This window comes from Hyperoodon ampullatus (genome assembly GCF_949752795.1).
Source record: "Hyperoodon ampullatus genome assembly, chromosome: 19".
Taxonomy (NCBI): Eukaryota; Metazoa; Chordata; class Mammalia; order Artiodactyla; family Ziphiidae; genus Hyperoodon; species Hyperoodon ampullatus.
Genome location: NC_136932.1, coordinates 38,181,919 through 38,202,497, shown reverse-complemented (window position 1 = coordinate 38,202,497; position 20,579 = coordinate 38,181,919). Strand labels below are relative to the sequence as shown.

Genomic DNA, 20,579 nt, shown 5'->3' with positions numbered 1-20,579 from the left:
CATAATGAAGCCCAATAAAAACTCTGGACTTTGAAGCTTAGATAAGCTTCTTCGTTGGTAATGTACACTGATGCACTGGGAAGGGAAGTGACCAGAGTATATGGCAGCTGTGCGTTTGGGAATCCCCAGACCTCACCCTCTGTGTCTCTTCTTTTGCCTGGCTCTGACTTGTCATTCTAGCAAAGTATCGAATCTGAGCAGGTAGTGGCAAGCCCCAAACGTGTAGTTATTTATTTCATCAGAAGTACAGGTGGCCTGGGAACCCCAGAGCTTGTGGCTGGTGTCTGCTGAGCAGGCCCACCGTAGAGCAGTGTGCAGTGTAGGAAGTCAGGGTCAGAAGTGCTTTGAAACAGTTTTAGAAAGACATTTGCAGGGCTTCCCTGGTGGCACAGTGGTTGAGAGTCCGCCTGCCGATGCAGGGGACACGAGTTCGTGCCCCGGTCCGGGAAGATCCCACATGCCGCGGAGCGGCTGGGCCCGTGAGCCATGGCTGCTGAGCCTGCGCGTCCGGAGCCTGTGCTCCGCAACGGGAGAGGCCACAACAGTGAGAGGCCCGCGTACCACAAAAAGAAAAAGAAAAAAAAAAGACATTTGCAGATCACGTTCTAAATAACTGACTTTTTGGAAGAATACAGCCAATGGAATTAAATAAGTAAGTAAAGCAAAAAAGTGAACAGACTATTCTAGAATATAGAATTAAAATGAAGAGAGGTAAGGAATGCAAGGCGTGAGAGCCTGACAGGATTTAAAAGTTATTAGAAACATGCCGAGGACTCTTATAGAAATTCGAATATGGATTGTACATGAGATGACATTACTGAATCATTGTCAATTTTCTCAAGTGTGACAATGGTCTGTGGTTATGTGGGAATGCCTTGCTCTTAGGAAACGCCTGCTGTGTACCTAGGGGTAAAGTGTCGGGATGCCTGCAAACTCGCAAATGGTTTAAAAAAAAAAAAAAAAAAGTGCTGTGTGTGTACAAAGAGAACTGACATTTAAGTGAAGGGTATACGGGCACTTAAAGTACCATTCTTTCAACTTTTCAGTAAAATTCAGGTTTGAATTTTTTAAAATAAAAACTTGGGGAAATGCATGAGCAAAGGTTAAAAAAAGGAAAAAAATGAAGTAAAGAAAATGTAAAAATTAAAAAATCACTGAAGTAGGGGATGGGTATATGGGGGTCACCAACTATTCTATTTTTGTGTAGGTTTGAAGTTTCTAAATAAAATGCCTTTATAAAATGCTATCAGAAAGGTTTTACCCTTTGAAGACACATACAGTATTCACTAGTTTCTAAAACTTCCTAATCTGTACTTAAGCCTATTTCCTTGATTCCTACTTAAGAGATGCATTCTTTTGTTTGCATTTTTATGCATTCTTTTGTTTGCATTTTTATCCATTTCCTAAGTATGTTCAGAACAGTGTGCCAGGTTCTCAGGGGTTAATTAAAAAGCAATGAAGGTAAGTCACAGTTCCTACCTTACTGTCTAGTTATAAAACAAGACCCACACGACCTAAACAGGTAATGAATTACCGTTTATAAAAAAAAAAAAAGGGCCTGATGAGGGGATATCAGTGTGGGCTGGAACTGGCTGTATCGATGGGCATATTTCCTCCCTGGAGGGAAAAAGAGGCTAAAAGGCAAGGAAGTCAGCCAGGATCCACCAAGATGGGCCAGATAGTAGTTGCTGGGTAGGGCTAGGACAAGACAGGAGAAATATGAAACAAGGTGACAACCAGAAATAGGGATATGAAAGAGAGCAGGGAGTCCAAACACAGGGCAAGATTTAAACCTTGAGTCTGGAAACACACAGCGTTGATGTCGGAAAGAAGGCTATTGGGAGACACATCTTGTCTGTGTAAGAATAAAGGTTAATTTTTAGGCATGTTGAGTTTAAACTGGCATTTATTCCCTACTTCACACCCTGTGCTCCACGTAAGACCAAATTACGTGGAATTGCCTGACACCATTTCTCACCGCTGTCCCCTATGCCTGGAAGGTTCACTGATTCTTTAAGAAGTCCTGAAGGATTGTGACAAGGATGAGGGTCTAGAAACTCACCTGGCTGCATGGCTGCCCACCTGAGCTAGAAATCCCCTAGAAGCCAGGACCAGCCAAGGCTGCTGCCTCCCAAAGGCCCAAGTCCCCCCCGCCCCTTCCCCAATGCACCAGGGCCCAGAGACGAACTCTGCAGGGGAGCCTTCAGACTCACACCCCTGCCAGTCTTGCTCACTGCCTCAAATGTCCTTCCTCTGCTCTCATGTTATGTTTTCTTTCTCCTGACCCCAAACCCCATTATTTCCTGCCCCCGCCCCCCTCTTTTCCTCTGTACTCTCTGGGCCCCCCACTCCACAGTGTGCAAAGTCACCCACGTTCTCAGTGTCCTCACTGAGCACTCCCTCCTCCGCCGGCCCTGCTCCACGTCACACACCTGCACACGTACACGATCAGGAAGAAAGTCAGGGGCATCCTTCTCACTCTCCCTCAGGTCGCTTCCAGACCTTCTTGTTATAAAGCCTCTACCCCTCGCCCCCGCCTCTCTGAGGTCACATACAGCCATAACGGTTGGTCTGACACTTGGATTTATTTTGTCTAGTAAGATCATTAAAAACAAACAAAAACCTCCATTCCCGTTTCAAAAAAGAAAAAAAGGAAAAAAAAAAAAGGAAAGGGTCTTATCTTGGAATAAAGGACATTCCTCTAAGTGAAATAGTTTAGTTTTTTGAAGGGCTTACTGGAGGCCACCATCCTCACACTATCACTCGTGTGTGTGTGTGTGTGTGTGTGTGTGTGTGTGTGTGTGTGGTGAAGCCTCTCCTCTCCTCATGTGAGTGACACACCCCCAACCCAGGCCCCTTGGCTCCTTGATACCTTCGACCCCGAAGACCTTCAACCCCGATGACCTTCAACCCCGAAGACCTTCAACCCCGAAGACCTTCAACCCCGATGACCTTCAACCCTGATGACCTCCTGCTCCCGCTCTGCTTCAGCTGCCCACACCTGTGGCCACACCGAGGTGCTCCCATCTCATCACCTGCGGCCACACTGCCCACTCTCCCTGCTCCTTCTGCCCCGGTGTCCCCAGGGGGACCTGTCCTCTAGTTCTCTGACCCAACTCCTTCCTCCCTATCAATCCCCCCTCGTTTGCCCATATCCCAGGCAGGGTCCATCGTGACAGTTTCTCTGGCTAATGTCCTCAGTTCTCTCATTTCAGTGACTCCCATCTGCACCCACTTACAAAAACTGTCCCCGCTTTTGTTGGATTGAATCTGGTTCCATTCCAACACCCTTGTGGGGGATGGTCCACAGCAACGGCCCCAACTGTTTCACATCCTGCTGTACCTACCCCCTTGGCTAGTGTTTCACACACTGACCTTGGCCTTGGCCACACATCTGGCTTGGGAATGGGGCGGCAGCAAGTGCAGCAAGTGTGCACAACCCTTGTGCACTGGAGCTCACTCTCCTGCTGCTCTTGGCACCTGTCACCATGTTAAAACCAGGGCTGGCCTGCTGGAGAATTAAAGGACCTACAACCAAGGCAGCCGGGCCAGCCAGCCAGCAACTCCCCCCGTCCCCACCCCCCGTCCCAGGTGAGACAGCTCAGCCTGGCCCCGCTCATTAAAAAGGCCTAGTTGAGCCCAACCCAACTGCTGGGAAAACTGCTTTAAGTCATTAAGTGTCAGGGTGGTTTGTGGTTTAAGAAAAGCTAATTCAGGGGCTTGCCTGGTGGCAGTGGTTAAGAATCCGCCTGCCAATGCAGGGGACACGGGTTCGTGCCCTGGTCCAGGAAGAGCCTACATGCCGCGGAGCAGCTAAGGCCGTGCGCCACAACTACTGAGCCTGCGCTCTAGAGCCCGCGAGCCACAACTACTGAAGCCCACGTGCCTAGAGCCCGTGCTCCGCAACAAGAGAAGCCACCACAATGAGAAGCCTGCGCACCACAACGAGGAGTAGCCCCCGCTCACCGCAACTAGAGAAAGCCCGTGGGCAGCAATGAAGACCCAACACAGCCAAAAATAAATAAAATAATTTAAAAAATAAATAAAATTTATACTGATTCGTATAATTCAAAGGCTAAACAATGCTGGAAGAAAATTTACACAACAGGGAGACTAGTGTCAGCTATTTCTGCTTCTGCCCTCCTCCATCTTATTAACACCAAGGTTTCTCTTCATGGGAAGGAGAAGCCACGAGATGGGAACTTTCTCAACTCCCAGCCTCCCTGTCACTCTAGAGGCCTCGCGTGCCCCCAGGTCCCGGCCCGACACCCACCCCGTGCCCTCCGCGCCCCTCAGTTCTCTCTGCCCTGCCCCCATCTCCCTCTACAGCATTTAACCTCTCCCACATTAAACACACCATCAAAAACAACAAAAGTCGATTTCTCATCACTAATCCACTGCTGCAATTTTCACTTTCTCAAACCCTGTGGAAGTAGCAGGCCTACACTTGGCTTTTTGATTTTTTTAAAACTTTTTCTCACACTCACTCACATACACACACACACACACACACACCCGCCCCCGTCATTCCTCAACTGCCATCTGGCTTCAACCTCCCTCCCCACCCCCAGTGCACCTCAGTCGACCACCGCCAGCCTCCTGCTCTAGCGCTAAATCCCACACCCATGGTTCTGTATATTTCACTCAATCTCAAGGGCGTCTGACTTGCTGACCCATTCTGTGGCCCACGGTTTGAGCGTCTCTGCGGCGTCTCACCCTCTTCCCCCGCCCTTGAAGGTCGCCCCTCCCGGGGATCCCACACTCTGAGGCGACCTCACCGTGTGGCTGCCGTCACCCAGGCCGCCGGCTCTGCATTCCGGGCGCAGCTCTGACTCCACGTTCACGGGGCCAACGGCCTAGTGACAGCTCCACTCTGGAGAGCCACAGGCACCTCAAAGTCAGTGTCCTCCACCAAACTCCTTGCCTTCCACCCCGAACCTGTTCCTCCACCGAACTCCTTACATCCTGAAACTGGCACAACTCCAGCCTCTCTGAGCTCCCCTTTCTGAAGCGTGTAAATCACCGAGTCCCGCTGGGCCTGTCTCCTAAACTAAACTCCACCCGAGATCCACCCACTTTCCTCTGGCTCCACGACCACCTCTCCACCTGAAATCACTTCCATCCCTCGCGGAGCTAACTCAACAACCTCCCACCTGGTCTTTACGTGTTCACGCTTCCCCGTGCATCCTCCCCACCGTAGCCAGCGTGACCTTCCTAACGTGCGAATCTGACCGAGCTTCCTGACATGGTTTCTGTTCAATCCTGACTCCCCAGCACTTCACACACAGTACACAGGCACGTGATAATAATGCTTCCTGGGTGGTACGGGTAAATTCCCAAAATGTCCAAGAGGTCAACACTTGGACAAACAAACTAAAGATGTAAGTTTCACACATTAACGTTATGAAATGTGTGAAAAGCCCAGTTTGACAACCAAAGAGTAACACCAAATTTAAGCAACTTATATACTGTAGTCTTAAAACAACAACTGCGAGGTTTACATCAACCTCTTAAGTGACTGCTCTCCCTTCCCCCTTCCCCCATACAAAAAAATAACGGCTTTTACTTTCCAACAGAATCGAAAAGAAGTCTGAATGTTCAACATTTACTTACGTGCAAAGAATTGACTGGTCCTCACGATCTACAAAACAAAACAAAACAAACAAAAAAAAAAAGAAAGTGACCATTTGCCTGGTTTTTAAAATTTTTGATATAATAATAAAGTTGCAGTGACAGCCTCTAAAATACTAGTAACTGCTGTTCTCAGGTCAAGTTAACTCTTCCCAACACTATTATATATTATACAGTCCTAAGTCCAGTCAAGTTCATCATTCTAATGCCAGAATCTCTGGGGTAGATAACAATCCAGGCTCAGATGACTGTACATGTCTAATCAACCTGGACTCTCCAGCCTGGCTGCCCATCAGAGTCAACTGGGAAGTTTTATAAAAATGAACTCCGCAGAGCTCCACCTTCAGGGGGAGGGATTGAAAAACCTCTTTTTAAGTAGGTTCCCCAGGTGATTCTGATGCAGGGCCAGGTTTGGAAACCACTGCCTTTCAAGAAAACCCACCACCAGAGAGGACTCATTATTAATTTGACCTTAAAGGAGAAAAAAACCCAAAAAGTATCAAACACTGAGTGGAAAAGAAGATTGAAGGAGGATAAACATCTATATGAGGTTTAACCACTGTCTCAAGTCAGAATGTGAGATACACCAAAAATAACAAAAGGACGTATGATGAAAAAATCTAACATGATTTTATAGCGATGAATGATTTAAATATTCATATTCAGCTCACTTTTTCAACTGAAAAGGTGAAATGCAAACCCATGTGTATGTAGTCCAAGGACAAAACCACCTGTGTAGGTTGTATGACTTCCAATCACTTATGAGCTTCATTATCTCTATTTTACAGATGAGAATGTTCTTTGAGGAAGTTAATCCTCCAGTCACATAGCTACTGGGGGACAAGGATGCAGGTGAGAACCCAGGCCTGTCTGCCTCCAGTGCCTGTGTCCTCAACACTCCCGACCAAGACTGTCACTGCCTCAAAAGGAACTGCGGTCACGAGGGCCCGGCCCAGGTAGCATTTCCGTTGCTCCCTACGCTGTGCTTGCTTTTCCATCAGAAAAGCCATCATGTGCCCAATGAAGGTCTCACAGTAGTTCAGGCACAGATAACCTCCATCAAAGAGAAATGAAGAGTTCCTTCACTATGTCATACTCTTTTCATATAATATTATTAAAAGAAACAAATCCATTCATATACTGTGTATAAACTGAGTTATAGTAAGAGCATATTACTGCCCGGCCCCTTGAGTCTAATTTAATTCCTAATAATAGCTCCTAACCACTGTTTTCTCCTTCTTTCTGGCTGCCATGGGCAACATAGTTGATGTCTGCCCTTTTATGGGTTCCCGTTCCCAGGGATGCGCCATCTCCTTTCTTTGGCATGTCCTTCCCGGATCCATGACCACTTGGATTACCTCCACCTGCCCTTTGTGCTCAGCTCAGCTGTATCTCCTCTGAGGAGCCTCCCCAGACCCTCTTCCTCAGGCTCCTCCCTGTTTCCTTCTTTTGACCAGTATTCTGGAGTTAGACAAACGATACTGCCAACAGCCCGCCCCACCAGCATGTGCTACCTGAGGTCACAGACTGTCTTGCTTCTTTATTCCCAGAATTAACAGTCAGCCATCCGTCCACTGAGAGAACCCAGTACAAGGAGCCGGGCCGGGCACTGGCAAGACACCAGGAACTGGAATCTTCTGTCCTAGTTCCAGCCCCACCACAAACTACCCTCAGATCTATAAATGAGGCATTGATTCCTTCCTGGTCTCGGGTTCTTCACCTATAAAACTAGGATTTTACCAAGTTTTTGCATATTATTCACTCTAAACATGAACTCTCACACCCCAAATTCTCCTGGTCTGAGCAACGTCTATAGAACTCCACTTCATAGTTTACAATGAACTTTATACTCTAAAAACCTATAAATATAACCAGAGACAGCCTTATAGTGACAGTTAAGGGAAGTAACTTCATGTTCAAAAATGCAACTAGCCTTCTAAAGAGTAGAGACTCATTTGATAGCTCAGTTATTTTCCAAAGCACCTTTCAAAAAACACATACGGAGGTACTCTAAATCCATGTTGAATTAAATCATATTTTCAACAGTGAAAAAGGTTTCAAATCAGTCACCTCAGCTCCTACCTTAAAAAACTAGAAAGGCACAAATTAAACGCAAAATAAGTAGAAGAAAAAATGATAAGGAACAGAAATCAATGAAATGGGAAACAGGAAAAAAAAAAGTCACCATATGCTGGTTCTTTGAGATCTATGAAATTGATAAATCTCTAGACAAAATGATCAGGTATAAGACACAAATTACCAATATCTGTAATAAGAAAGGGAAAACCACTATAGATCCCAGAAATACTGAAAGGATAATAAGGAAACATTAGGAACCACTTTCTGCCAAAAAATTTGACAACTAGGATGAATGGTAATTTCTTTAAAAGACATAAACTACTAAAGTTCACTCAAGAAGAAACAATAACCTAAATAGATGTAGAAAAGACATACAATAAAACAACATCATTCATGAGCAAAAACAAAAACAAAAACAAAAAACTCAGCAAACTAGGAATAAAAGGGAACTTCAACAACTTGATAAAGGGCATCTACAAAACACCTGCAGACAGTTAACATCATCCTTAATGGTGAAAAACTGAATGCTGTCCCCCTGAGACCAGGAATAAGACAAGGATGTCTGTTCTCACACCTATTCAACATCACAAAGAAGAAAAATAATTAAAAGCAGAGACTTGAAAAGGAGGAAATAACAATGTCTCTATTTGTAGAGGACATAATTGTCTATAGAGATAATCCCAAAGAATCCACCAAAAAACCTTTCAGAATAAGGGACTTTTGCAAGGTTGCAAAATATGTCAATATATATTTTAAAAATAATATTTCTATATATTAATAGTGAACAATTGGAAACTAAAAATTTTTAAGTTCCATTTAACACTACTAAAAACAGGAAATGCTTAGTTATACTAAGGGATATGTTATACTTAGATATAAATCTAACAAAGTATGTGCAAGATCTATATACTAAAGACTATAAAATACTGATGAAATAAATTAAAGATCTACATAAATAGAGATAAACCATGCTCATGGATTGGAAGACTCAAAACTATTGTCAATTCTGTTCCAATTGTTCTATAGAGTCAATGCAATCCAATCAAAATGTGAAGAGTGGGACCTTTTTTAGAAAATGACAAGCTAATTTCTATAATTTATATTGAAAGACAAAGCAACTAGAATAGAGAAAATAATTTTTAAAGAATGATGGTGGAAGATACACTATTTGATTTCAAGATTTACTATATGGCTGTTGTAACCAAGACAGTATGATATCTGCAAAAGGACAGACATACAGATCAAAGGAATTGAGAATCCTGACAAAGGCAATTCACTGGAGAAAAAAATTGTCTTCTCAACAAATGGTGCCAAGATCAACTGGATATCCACATGCAAAACGATGATCTTCAATCCATACCTTGCACCGTACATGAAAATTAACTCAAGATGGATCACAGATTGAGTGGGAAAAAATTGCAAATCACTTACCCAATAAAGGACTTGTAACTAAAAAGGACAAAGAATTCTCAAAAATGAGTAATAAGAAAACAAACCACCCAATTTTTTTAAATGGTCAAAAGATTTGGACACTTCACCAAAGAAGACATACAGGTGGCATAAGCACATCAAAAGATGCTTAATATCATTAGTCACTAGGGAAATGCAATTTAAGACCACAATGAAATATCACCACACACTTATCAGAGAGACTACAATTTAATAAAAAACTGACAATACCAAGTGCTGACAGGATGCAGAACTGGAACTCTAATCCATTGCTAGTAAGGTTGAAAAATGGCACAGCCATTTGGAAAAAGTTCAGTAATTTCTTATAAAGTTAAACATACACCTACCATGTGACCAAACAATCCTACTCCTAGGATTGAGCCAAATGAAATTAAAACTTACACTCAAAAAACCTGTATACAAATGTTTCTAGTGTCTTTACTGCCAAGAACTGGAAACCATCTAAATGCCCTTCGAATGGTAAGTGAATAAATAAACTGTGGAACATGCATCCAATGGAATACTACTCAGAACTAAAAAGGAGTGAAGTATTGGTGGATGACACTCAAATGTACTGTTAGTGAAAGAAGCCACCCTCATAAGGCTAACTTGTGTATGATTACATGATGTTCTGGAAAAGGCAAAACTATAGTGACAAAGGAAAAAAAAATCAGTGGTTGCCATGGACTAGAGGGGAGGGAATTACTATAAGGAAAGTGTAGAAATTTGGGGGGAAGATAGAACTGTTCTATATCTTGATTGTAGTTACACAACTATATGCATTTGTCAAAAGTCAAAAAACTATGCACTAAAAAGGCTGAATATTACTGTATGCAAACGATACCTACTAAAATTGTATGTATTTAGTTTTCCCATTCAGCAACATGCTGTGCCTCTACATTTAAGACTTTAAAAAAGTTCTGCAATTTCTTATTCAGGTTCTGCCTATTTTTGTTCACTGCTACCATATATATTTTTGGCTAAAGAATAAGTACATCTTTAAACTTATCACCCAGTGAAATCACTGTTTCATCCCCTCACTAACCCTTTCACTGATGCCTGTACCCTCTTAGTTTTCTTCACAGCACTTATCACTATGATATTGTCTTTATTTATTTTCCTGTATCTTCAATGAGATAACAGTTCTCTAACACAATCACTAGAAGGGTTTTCCTACATTTGACAGCTTCTCAGGGTAAGGAGTGTTACTGTCTCCCACTGCCTGTATTCCCACATTATAAGATTCAATACATAGATTCAAGGCAACTGTAATTCATTATAAAACATTCCTTTTCCTGGCATAAAATAATGCTCTTTGTCCCTGTTTCTGCTGTGACGTCTACTTTAGACTTGAGATGACTTTAATTGGTGCTCCCTTTTTGTACCCATTTGGCCGAGGAAATGCCCATCATTGCACTGCTATTATTTTTCTACTTTGAGATGTCTCTCTTATAAGGGGCATATGATTATATTAGGCTCTGTTATTTATAGGGGGTTAAAAGTGTTTATATTTACCGCTGTATTTGGTGTTAACCTGTTTTCTGACCTTTTGAAGCCTTCCTTGATGTTCCTTTTAAACGATGGTTTGTTTTCCTTGCTTTCCTTTCTCCGAATGTAAGAAACTTGTATCCAGTTTCAACATTTTTCAAAAAGAATACTTTAACCTACATTTTAAAGGTTCACATTTTGATGTATATCAATCCTAGTCTTAAAAGACTTATTCTTAAAACAAGAGAGGGGTAGTATATGTGCTTATTATACTAGGACATCCCTTGGTGTGTCAGACATCATTTCAAGACTGCTGCTCAGGATTCCACTACGTAAGTGAGCCATCCTTTTAAGTAATTACTTATTCGTAGAACAATTGGTTATTTCCAGTGTTTCTCAGGAAGCTACTGGAGGTTATTCTCCATCCAAAATAACAGCATATGGGATCCATAAATTAAGAAATACAACCACGGAAAGAAGCAAGGAGGAATTCCCTGGTGGTCCAGTGGTTAGGACTCCGTGCTTCCACTGCAGGGGGCACGGGTTTGATCCCTCGTCGGGGAACTAAGCTCCTGAATGCCGCAAGGCGAGGCCAAAAATAAAATACACACACACACAAAACACACATACCCTTAAAACACACATACCCTTTGATCCAGCAGTCCACAGAAAGAAGCAAGGAATTTCCAGAGTGTAGGCGAAGGCAAGTCTGAAGACCACTAAGTACAGACTGGAGGATAAAGGGTCCCCAGAGGTATGTCTCCAAGGGAGGAAAGACACTGATAAATTATGTGATACATGTCTACGTATTGAAAGAAGACTTGTAGTTCTGTCAAATCAATGTAGTAATTGCAGAACTAGTCTGTTCCCCCAAAATAGGAAAATTACTAACCCCAGGGAAAACAGCAAATTGTGTAAGAAAGGAAACGTGATCGTAGGAGAAATAGTTTAAATGCTGAATACTAAAATGCCAAAAAATGTTGATTTGACTCCTGTCAGGAAGATGGGGGTGGGCAGTTAAAAACTCTTCTTTCATAATAGGAAGTCTATAGAAAACACCAGAAGTTAAAAAAAAAAAAAAAAGAAAGAAAGAATATCACAAGCCTGTTACTTTGAAATATATACATACACAAGAAGAAACAGATTAAAATATGATTTCCTCTAAAGACTAAATCCAGAATGGGCAGGGGTAGGACAGGTATCTCTTGTTTCTTTTTCAATAATGTAAGCCTTGCTGTACGGTGTGTTTGCTTGTTTCAACTATCTTCACATATTACTTTTTAACAAAAAGTAAAAAGTAATTTAAGCACTCAAAGTTCTTTGACAATTTCTGATCTTGATGTTATCCAGACTATTCTGCATTGTTTAATGGTCTAAAACCATTTAGATAACACAGGAATTATCTAGTCCTTGAGATTTGACAGACTTCACCACTAAAATTATCTGGGCCTTGTGTCTTTGAGACATAAAGGTAAAACCTCTGACAATCTTTACCATTTCTCCCACTGGCATTGTTTTAAGTTTTCCACCTTATTTTGAGTCAGTTCTGTCTCTGTTCATAGTGTTATAAAACCTTTATTCTTTCTGGTGGTTCTCTCTTAGTCACACTTGCCAAATTGTTTGTCTATTTTATGGTCTTTTTGTGGAACCAGTTCAAGTTTTACTTAACAATTTTATGTTTTTCCTCTTGTTTAGGTTCATTTCATGCTGTACTTTTTTAAAAATTGAGGTATAACTGACATGTAACGTTATATTAGTTTCAGGTGTACAACACAATGATTCAATATTTGTATATACTGCAAAATGATCACCACAAGAAGTCTTAAGTTAACATCCAGGCTGTACTTTTAAAGAACTTCTTTTGTGTGTGTGAAATGACACACAGAAAAGCTCATGAGACAATTCAGCTTAATAAATTATCATAAAGTTGTCTTTCATCTATCTTGTGAGTAAAAAGGCTTGTATATAAATTTTTGTTTACTAATAAAAATATTTATAGCTATGAATTCTTTCTTAAAGCAGTTTTTGCCTTAAGCCATCAATTTTTTTTTTTTTTTTTTTTTTTTTGCGGTACGCGGGTCTCTCACTGCTGTGGCCTCTCCCGTTGTGGAGCACAGGCTCCGGACGCGCAGGCCCAGCGGCCATGGCTCACGGGCCCAGCCGCTCCGTGGCATGTGGGATCTTCCCAGACCGGGGCACGAACCTGTGTCCCCTGCATCAGCAGGCGGACTCTCAACCACTGCGCCACCAGGGAAGCCCCAAGCCATCAATTTTTTACATGTGATATTTTGTTGTGGTTAACTTCTAAAGAATCTATAATAGCGGTTTTGATTTCTTCTTTTACCAAAAAAGCCATATAGATGAATGGCTAACAGCAAAAACAGTAAGAAGAACTCATTAAACAACACTCCTACAGAACAAACCCAGGTGGAAATCTGTTAATACCTTGTCTTACTGAACTGTGGTCAGAGAATGTGGCCTGATCTGAGATTTTTACTGGTGACTTAGCATCAAAATTACAAGCCAAGGTTGTAAATGTTCTTTCTGCTTGATGGGCAGTAGTACTGTATACACATTTTCCAATCAAGCTTGCTAAATTGTGTTCATCACATTCTTTATATTCTTTCTTTTCCCTACTTATCTCAAATTCTGAGAGAAACACATTAAAGCTCCCTCTATAACTGTGGGTCACATTTTCCCCTGTATTTCCAATAGCTGTTGTTTTAAATATGTGACACAATGTCAACAGTATAAATGTAAGTACTATCTGAGTCTTCTAGAGAATTATGTCACACTGTTCCTCTCTTAAATCTCCCATCTCTGTTCCCTCCGTTCCTCTCTTAAATCTCCCGTCTCTGCTCCCTCCTCCTCACCCTCAGCTGGGACCCTGCTTCGTCTTTCCCTGAGAAAACAGGAGCGCTTTCACAAGTTCCTACCACCAACCATATCTACCTACCAACCAGCAGATGCTTTCAAGAAACCCAGCTGTGAAAGGAAGGAGAGGATGGAAGAGAGAATTTTCTTTTTTAAAGTAACGGGGAAAACTTCAGCACATTCAATGCTAACATTAGGAGCCTCTAAAAAGGGAAGCAGAAGACAGTCAACACTGTGAGCTTCCTGAGACGGATTCCTAGGAGAGATGGGACGGGCATCAGAGGTGAAGGAGCTGGGAGGACTCCCTTCACAGGAGTGGGCGCAGGACAGGACGGTTTGTAAATCTGGCTCAGGAAGCTGCGGCAGCTCCTCTCTGGTGGCTTCTAATTTCTCCATGGATCAGGGGAAGAAGCCACCAGCTGGGGAGGATAAAGGGACGCAGGGACCTCGGGAGCTGAAGCGGGCAGGGGCTTGAGACAATCATTAGGGAGAGTGAGGTTATCATCTTAATAGACAATCAGGGAAGGATTAGCAAGCAGTGTTCTGCCTGGAGTCTGGGCTCATGGTCACGAAATTAACAGGAGTATTGATCTGTTCAGCTGTATGAACAGCAGACTCCAGAAGCATCAGCAACCCAAGTAAGAGCCTTAAAAAAAGACAAATATCTTGATTGACCTAGGGTGAGAATTTTGCCAAGTAAGTTAACAAAAGAACAAAGGGACAGGGGGCGTAGGATACTGACAGAAGACGCTGAAATGACAGACTATAAAATCTAAACTACACAAGGAAGAAAGTCAGGCAGTACTGATAATCCACAGGGGAAAAGGAGAACAGCGTTTGGACCCAAGATCTAAACGGAGTCAAAGAACACGGTCAGGAGACTTGCTGACTGAACTGCCAGGACGGAAGGATTTTGCAATAGAATTTCTGAAATATTTGAAAAATAAGATCATTTCAGAAGGTGGCACAGTCTAGGGTGTCAGCAGTGTAAGTCAGAAGAGAAGAAGATTAAGAGAAGATTAAGAGACCAGGGGCTGGCTGTTCACGAAAAACTAGGAAGTAACACAGGGTTATGGCAGGGCTTGAGGCAGGGAGGAAACGACCACGTGTTGGGGGTCAGATGCACTAAGGCGGGAGGGGAGGAGGAGGAGGGAGGAGGAGAACCCAGAAGAAAGCTGCTACAAGCGATGAGGGGCAGGCAGAGGAGGGGCAGCGTTTTCAAGGAGAAAGAGTATTTGTTAATAGTCCAGCAGATGCACTGCGAGTAAGGACACTGACCCCATCTCCTAGCGCATAGGATCGGAGTGGAGGGCCCATACTCAGGGGAAAGCCAAGTTTCAGTTAAAGCCCGGAGGAAAAGAAAACACTTGAAGAAGACATTGAACACATAGGGAAGTTTGCACATCACAGAGTGGGAGTTACCTGAGGCAGAAATGAAAAGAGAGCATTGCAGAAACGAAGATGTGACTGGGAAACAAAAGAACAAGGAGACGTGGATTTCATTCTAAGACTCCAGGAAGAAGGTAGAATCTCAGGTCTTAGATATGCATGGGGGCCCCTGCAACTACTGTTAACAGCAAAATTTGCCTTTACATCTGTCTAGGTCAACAGAAGGTGGGAGGCAGTGTTGGCTGCTACTGAGTGGAAGCTGGCTGGGGTGGACAGCCACGGGGAAGGGCAGAGGAGGAGGAGCGCACGGGGTGCTGGGGGAGCCTGGAATAGTAATAGCCTTAGGTCCCCTCGCATGATTACCTACCGGGCACAGGTCTCTCAGTGTGCTGCGTTCAGTTTCTAACATGCAGGACTGCGAATGAGAAGTCTGAGCCCGCTGACGCCCTCTCCACCGAGATCACCTGATGTTGCCCTATCCACACCACGCTGTGTTAGACCAGGCATGTGTCTCCTTTCAGGATTCCTGCCTGGGGTTCCCTGGTGGCGCAGTGGTTGAGAGTCCACCTGCCGATGCAGGCGACGCGGGTTCGTGCCCTGGTCCGGGAAGATCCCACATGCCGTGGAGCAGCTGGGCCCGTGAGCCATGGCCGCTGAGCCTGTGCGTCCGGAGCCTGGGCTCCGCAACGGGAGAGGCCACAACAGTGAGAGGCCCGAGTACTGCCAAAAAAAAAAAAAAAAAAAGATTCCTGCCTGGGGCTTAGTGAACCCTCTCAGTGTCAAGACTCAAGTCCTTCTTCAGTTCTGGTAAATTTTTTCAAAAATATCACTTCTCTCATGGCCCCTGAGAGTCTATACCATGTCTACACATATGTAGAGTATATACCATGTTTCCTACTCTTTCTGCCATAATTTCCATCAGTTTCTTTTTGTTGTGTATTCTGGAAGAACTACTTGAGTCGGTCTGCTAATTCATTGCTTTAGTCCAATTATGTCAATTCTGCTATCCCACGCTTTCAGAGTTGGTGATTTTTGCAAGCAAGTTTATGTCCAATGACTCTACTTTCATGCATGCAGTCAATCAATATTTCTTGAACAACTACTATGTGCCAGGCACACACTGCATTTTTTCTTTTTTAAAGTCCCACTGGTTGTTTTCTGGGGGGCTGCGCCATGCGGCATGTTGTGATCGTCATTCTCTAACCAGGGATCGAACCTATGCCCCCTGCACTGGGAGCACGGAGTCTTAACCACTGGACCAACAGGGAAGTCCTTCTGCATTTTATTGATGTAATATCCCCTAGAATCTAAAAGTTAAGAATCTAAAGTTAAGAAAAAAAATGAAGCTCTCTTCTGTTTTTTGTGTTAAAAAACCAAACTCTGTTCAGTAGGACCATCTGCTCTGAATCCTCCACATGGTCCCCTGTCAAGCCACAGGTCCTCTTCATAGGCCCACTGACGTTTAGCTATTTGCTCACGTTTGTAATTGAAAACCTAGATGGATGAGCATTGGTAGCTGGTTTGAGCTTCATGAGCAGTTGCATGTTGTTGACTGTTGTCTGACTGCTCTAGCAGACGTCCCACCCGACTGTGTTGTATCCTATATCAGCAGGTAGCTCCCTACTTATAGAACAAAATACAGTGGAATTGGTTAGAGTGGGGTTTTTTTGTTTTTTATTGTCTGTTTTAAATTACTACGTAATCAAAACTATCAACTAATTCTTTTAACTTTCAAGTGGCAGTTTATGATTGTGGATAAGAATGTGTCACGTTGTCTTGGTTTTGAATCCTCATTCATACCTCTTACTATTTACATTTTCTTGGTCAAGTTATTTAACTTTTTGTGCCTCAGCAAAATAGGGACTGCAATTCTATTTACTTTATAGGATTGTTGTGGATTAAATAATACACATAAAGCATTTAGCCCAGTGCCTGGCACATAATAATATTCAATACAGGTTCATTCTAGCATTAGTGATGATATTAATCATACCATATACTGGTAAGCCACATCTTCCTCATTCTGTATTCATATAGTTGGTTTGGAAACCCAGTAGTGGGGCATTAACATTTATCCCTCTTAACTAGAGTCAATTCACCATTCAACCTGTCAAGAGCTTTTAAAAACTCTGTTTCTTTTCATCAAGTGTATTTCTTTTTCCTCCCAGTTTCATGTCATCTATAAATTTTACAGGCATGCATCCTACGTCTTCAAGTATATTGATTAGAATGTTGGAAAGGGCACAAACCCCTTGGTGCACACCCTGACACCTGGCCAACCTCTATCATTAATCAGCATCTCAGGCACAACTTGGCAGCATCCAACCACGAGGAGATCACAGGGACCATGGAACGCCATGGAGAAGTCCTAATTCTTTGATAACACTGTCTACTATATTTCCCTTCCTACTCAGTGTAAAGTAATGTGAGGAATATTTTCATGCTGTTTCTAGACTATTAACAGTAGATTCTAGAATCTTTCCTGGCAGGTATAGTAAGCTCAAGAGTGGGAGCTCTTGAGCTTAATATAAAGGGGAGCTTCTTCCTCTTTTTAAAAATTAGAATTATATAATGTGAGACCATCCCAGCCTTCTGGAAACTCCTGTTCTATATAATACTTCAAAGAACAGGGGTTCAGTAATCTCAGTTGTGAGAATGTATTTGTTTAGAAGAGAAAATATGCATTCAATCAGAGGAGGAGTGTACTCTGGCCAATTTCTTCTCCCATATAAGGCAGTTTGCTCATTCATACAAATACTTTTCTGCACGTAGAGATCATTCTCCTTAATGGAGACACAGAATGAGACACAAAACAAAAAGCTGATGATTTTCCTTCTCCATCACCTGACTGCAATTTATCACAGTCGTGGCCATTTCTTAACATTCTTGGCTCTGAACCTAAGAAAGGGTTATTAAATTGAATCTTTTTTAAGTCTAAGCTCATTTTGGATTCTGAACCTCTTCTTACCCATCTATGCCACTATTCTAGTCCTAAAGCACTTCCTGTTTGCCTCCGAGGACCAGGTATATAAGAAGCATCCAAATGATACCTGAGTAGGAAATGCATATTAACTCCCTCACACTACCCTTTAGACCCAGCACCCAGGCAGCCTTTCCAGGACCTGAGATTTGATGACAGGTGGATGCAACATACTCTGCTTCCTGAAGACCTCGTAGATTTTATTTTATTTTACAGAATTCATTTTTAAAAAAAATAAAAGGAGAGAGAGGGAGAGTTACTATAGAAGATTTCACATAGTGCTAGGAAGTCCCACGTTTAAATGCAGTCTTGTTGACAGGTCCTACTGTATAACACAGAGAGCTATATTCAATATCCTGTGATAAACCATAATGGAAAAGAATAGGAAAAAGAATATATAAAGGAGTTCCCTGGTGGTCTAGTAGTTAGGGGCCACCAGGGTCAGGTCACTGCCGGGGCCCAGGTTCAATCCCTGGTCAGGGAACTGAGATTCCACAAGCCACGTGGCGTGACCAAAATAAAAAAAAAAAAAGAAAAAGAACATGTATATGTATAACTGAATCGCTTTGTTGTACACCAGAAATTAACACAACATTGTAAATCAAACTATACTTCAAGAAAATTAAAATTTTTAAAAATTTAAAAGGAAAAAAAATGCAGTCTTGTTACACAATAATGTTAAATGCATTCAAAACTGCTCCATTCTAGTTTTCAAAAAAAATTCCTCCATAAATCATTGTGTCTGAAGCCATAATTGCAATTAAGGACTCTTCAAATTTATATTTCATTCAAAACCCAAAAAGAAAACAATCAAAATCCACCAACTCCACACATGCTGTTTAACTTTTGTTGTGTCCTTTTTCATGCATTTAAATAAAAAATATTTTATAATCTTTCTTTCCCCAATGATGCATCCACCTTTTCTATTATTCTTCCTGTTGGTTTTAAAAACTAATGCAGTAGAGCTTTGATTATACTGTCTTGTGGTGGAGAGATCAAACATATATAAAAACTAGATGCTTCTTAACAGAAAAATTAACATGAAGTATTTATGAAGCACCAAGCACACTTACCGGATGCCTATAGAAAATGGCCATATTGCCTAGTCTAATCTTAAGAATTCATAATTTTTCTACAATAAACATCTATCACTTTTCTTTTTTTTTTTTTTTTTTTTTTTTTTTTTTTTTTTTTTTTTTGCGGTACGCGGGCCTCTCACCGCTGTGGCCTCTCCCGTTGTGGAGCACAGGCTCCGGACGCGCAGCCTCAGCGGCCATGGCTCACGGGCCCAGCCTCTCCGCGGCATGTGGGATCTTCCCGGACCGGGGCACGAACCCGTATCCCCTGCAACGGCAGGCGGACTCCCAACCACTGCGCCACCAGGGAAGCCCTATCACTTTTCTTTTTAATCTTAAAAAAAAAGTAAAGCCCTCTGTAGAAAAGATTGAGACAGTCTAAAGAAAACCAAGTTACATTTAAGAAATTCTGAGTAGTATTCTAACATTTCCAGTTACCTTGAAGCATGCATCTGTAAGCAGATTCAGATATGGCGTAGATGTGAGGAGGCATCTCGTGACGTTTCTTCCCTCTGTACATTTCAATAATATTCTCAGAGTAAATGGGAAGATTCTTGTAAGGATTTATGACTACACAGAAGAGTCCAGAATAGGTCTAGAATAGATAAAAATAAAATACAGTGTTAAAAAAAAACCTGCATATATCCACAGGATCCAATCAGGAGACAAACCACACAGTAATTTGAACAGGGGACCTTTATCATTTGCACAATTAGTCTATCCCTAAAATTAAATCTCACCCATAATGGGCAATTCCAAACCACAAGTAGTTCTCCCACAGAGAGCCTATTAAGTTGTACTTCCTAGATTCAATTCCCTCATCTGTCAAATGGAAATAATAATATATGCTTCATGGCTTCATGAAGCCACGGGTCATTATTCAAACAACATGTCATTTGCTTTTTCACACTCATTCTCTCATGAGTGTGTGAGGTATGAAAAGTTCATTAAGGTAGTTTCAGATTCCACGTTGCAACTATCTTTAAGGAAATACCGGTGGCCAAGTTTGGGTACAGTATCAAAGGAGAATATCCACAATTATCTGGAAAGGTTATTATTAAAGGGTTTTTTTCTTAAGTGTAAAACATTTTTACTCTTCTAATTTTTTTTTGCTTTGGAAAATATAGGGTTTTTTTTCATAAAAATAATTTATGTCAACTTGTTATAGGTTTATTTTTAAATGAGTTGATAAATATTTAAAATTTGTGTTTTACTTTCTAAACACAGTAAATATCATGAAATATAAACAAAAGCTCTTTGGGGGCCCTCAAAAAATTTTAAGAGCCACTAGTCTAGAAGATAAAAGCCTTCCTCATCAGTAGGGTAATCATTACTCAGAATTAATACTAGGAGCACTTTTGCCTTTGGGGTTTTTTTAATTCACATGGAATGATTTCTGAGAACTGACTCTGGGAATTATGGAAAATCAAGAGCGGTTAGGATTGCTGCCAGATGCTCCAGTCCTGGCGGGGCTGAAGGCACCTCAGCTGCACCGGGAAGCAGACCCTTTACCTCGGGTGATTCTAAATCTAAAGGCAAGAGGATCCTAGAAAAGGCCGAGGACCACTGGTGCTCAGCTCCCCAGGGAGTACTGAGGGGCTTCTAACCAACAA

The 20,579-nt window shown here is 42.1% G+C and overlaps 1 protein-coding gene across 4 annotated transcripts in view; it reads right to left on the bottom strand.

Annotated features, from left to right (window-relative positions):
* Nucleotides 1–20,579, bottom strand: part of MYH10 (myosin heavy chain 10) — a gene marked incomplete at its 5' end in the record, with an annotated part of 131,402 nt that overhangs the window by 97,447 nt on the left and 13,376 nt on the right. For all 4 annotated transcript variants that reach the window (XM_079724672.1, XM_079724673.1, XM_079724674.1 and 1 more), the window contains 2 exons: nt 5,614–5,641; nt 19,405–19,561. In XM_079724672.1, the coding sequence (XP_079580798.1) occupies nt 5,614–5,641; nt 19,405–19,561 (185 nt within the window). The remainder of the gene's footprint in view (nt 1–5,613; nt 5,642–19,404; nt 19,562–20,579) is intronic.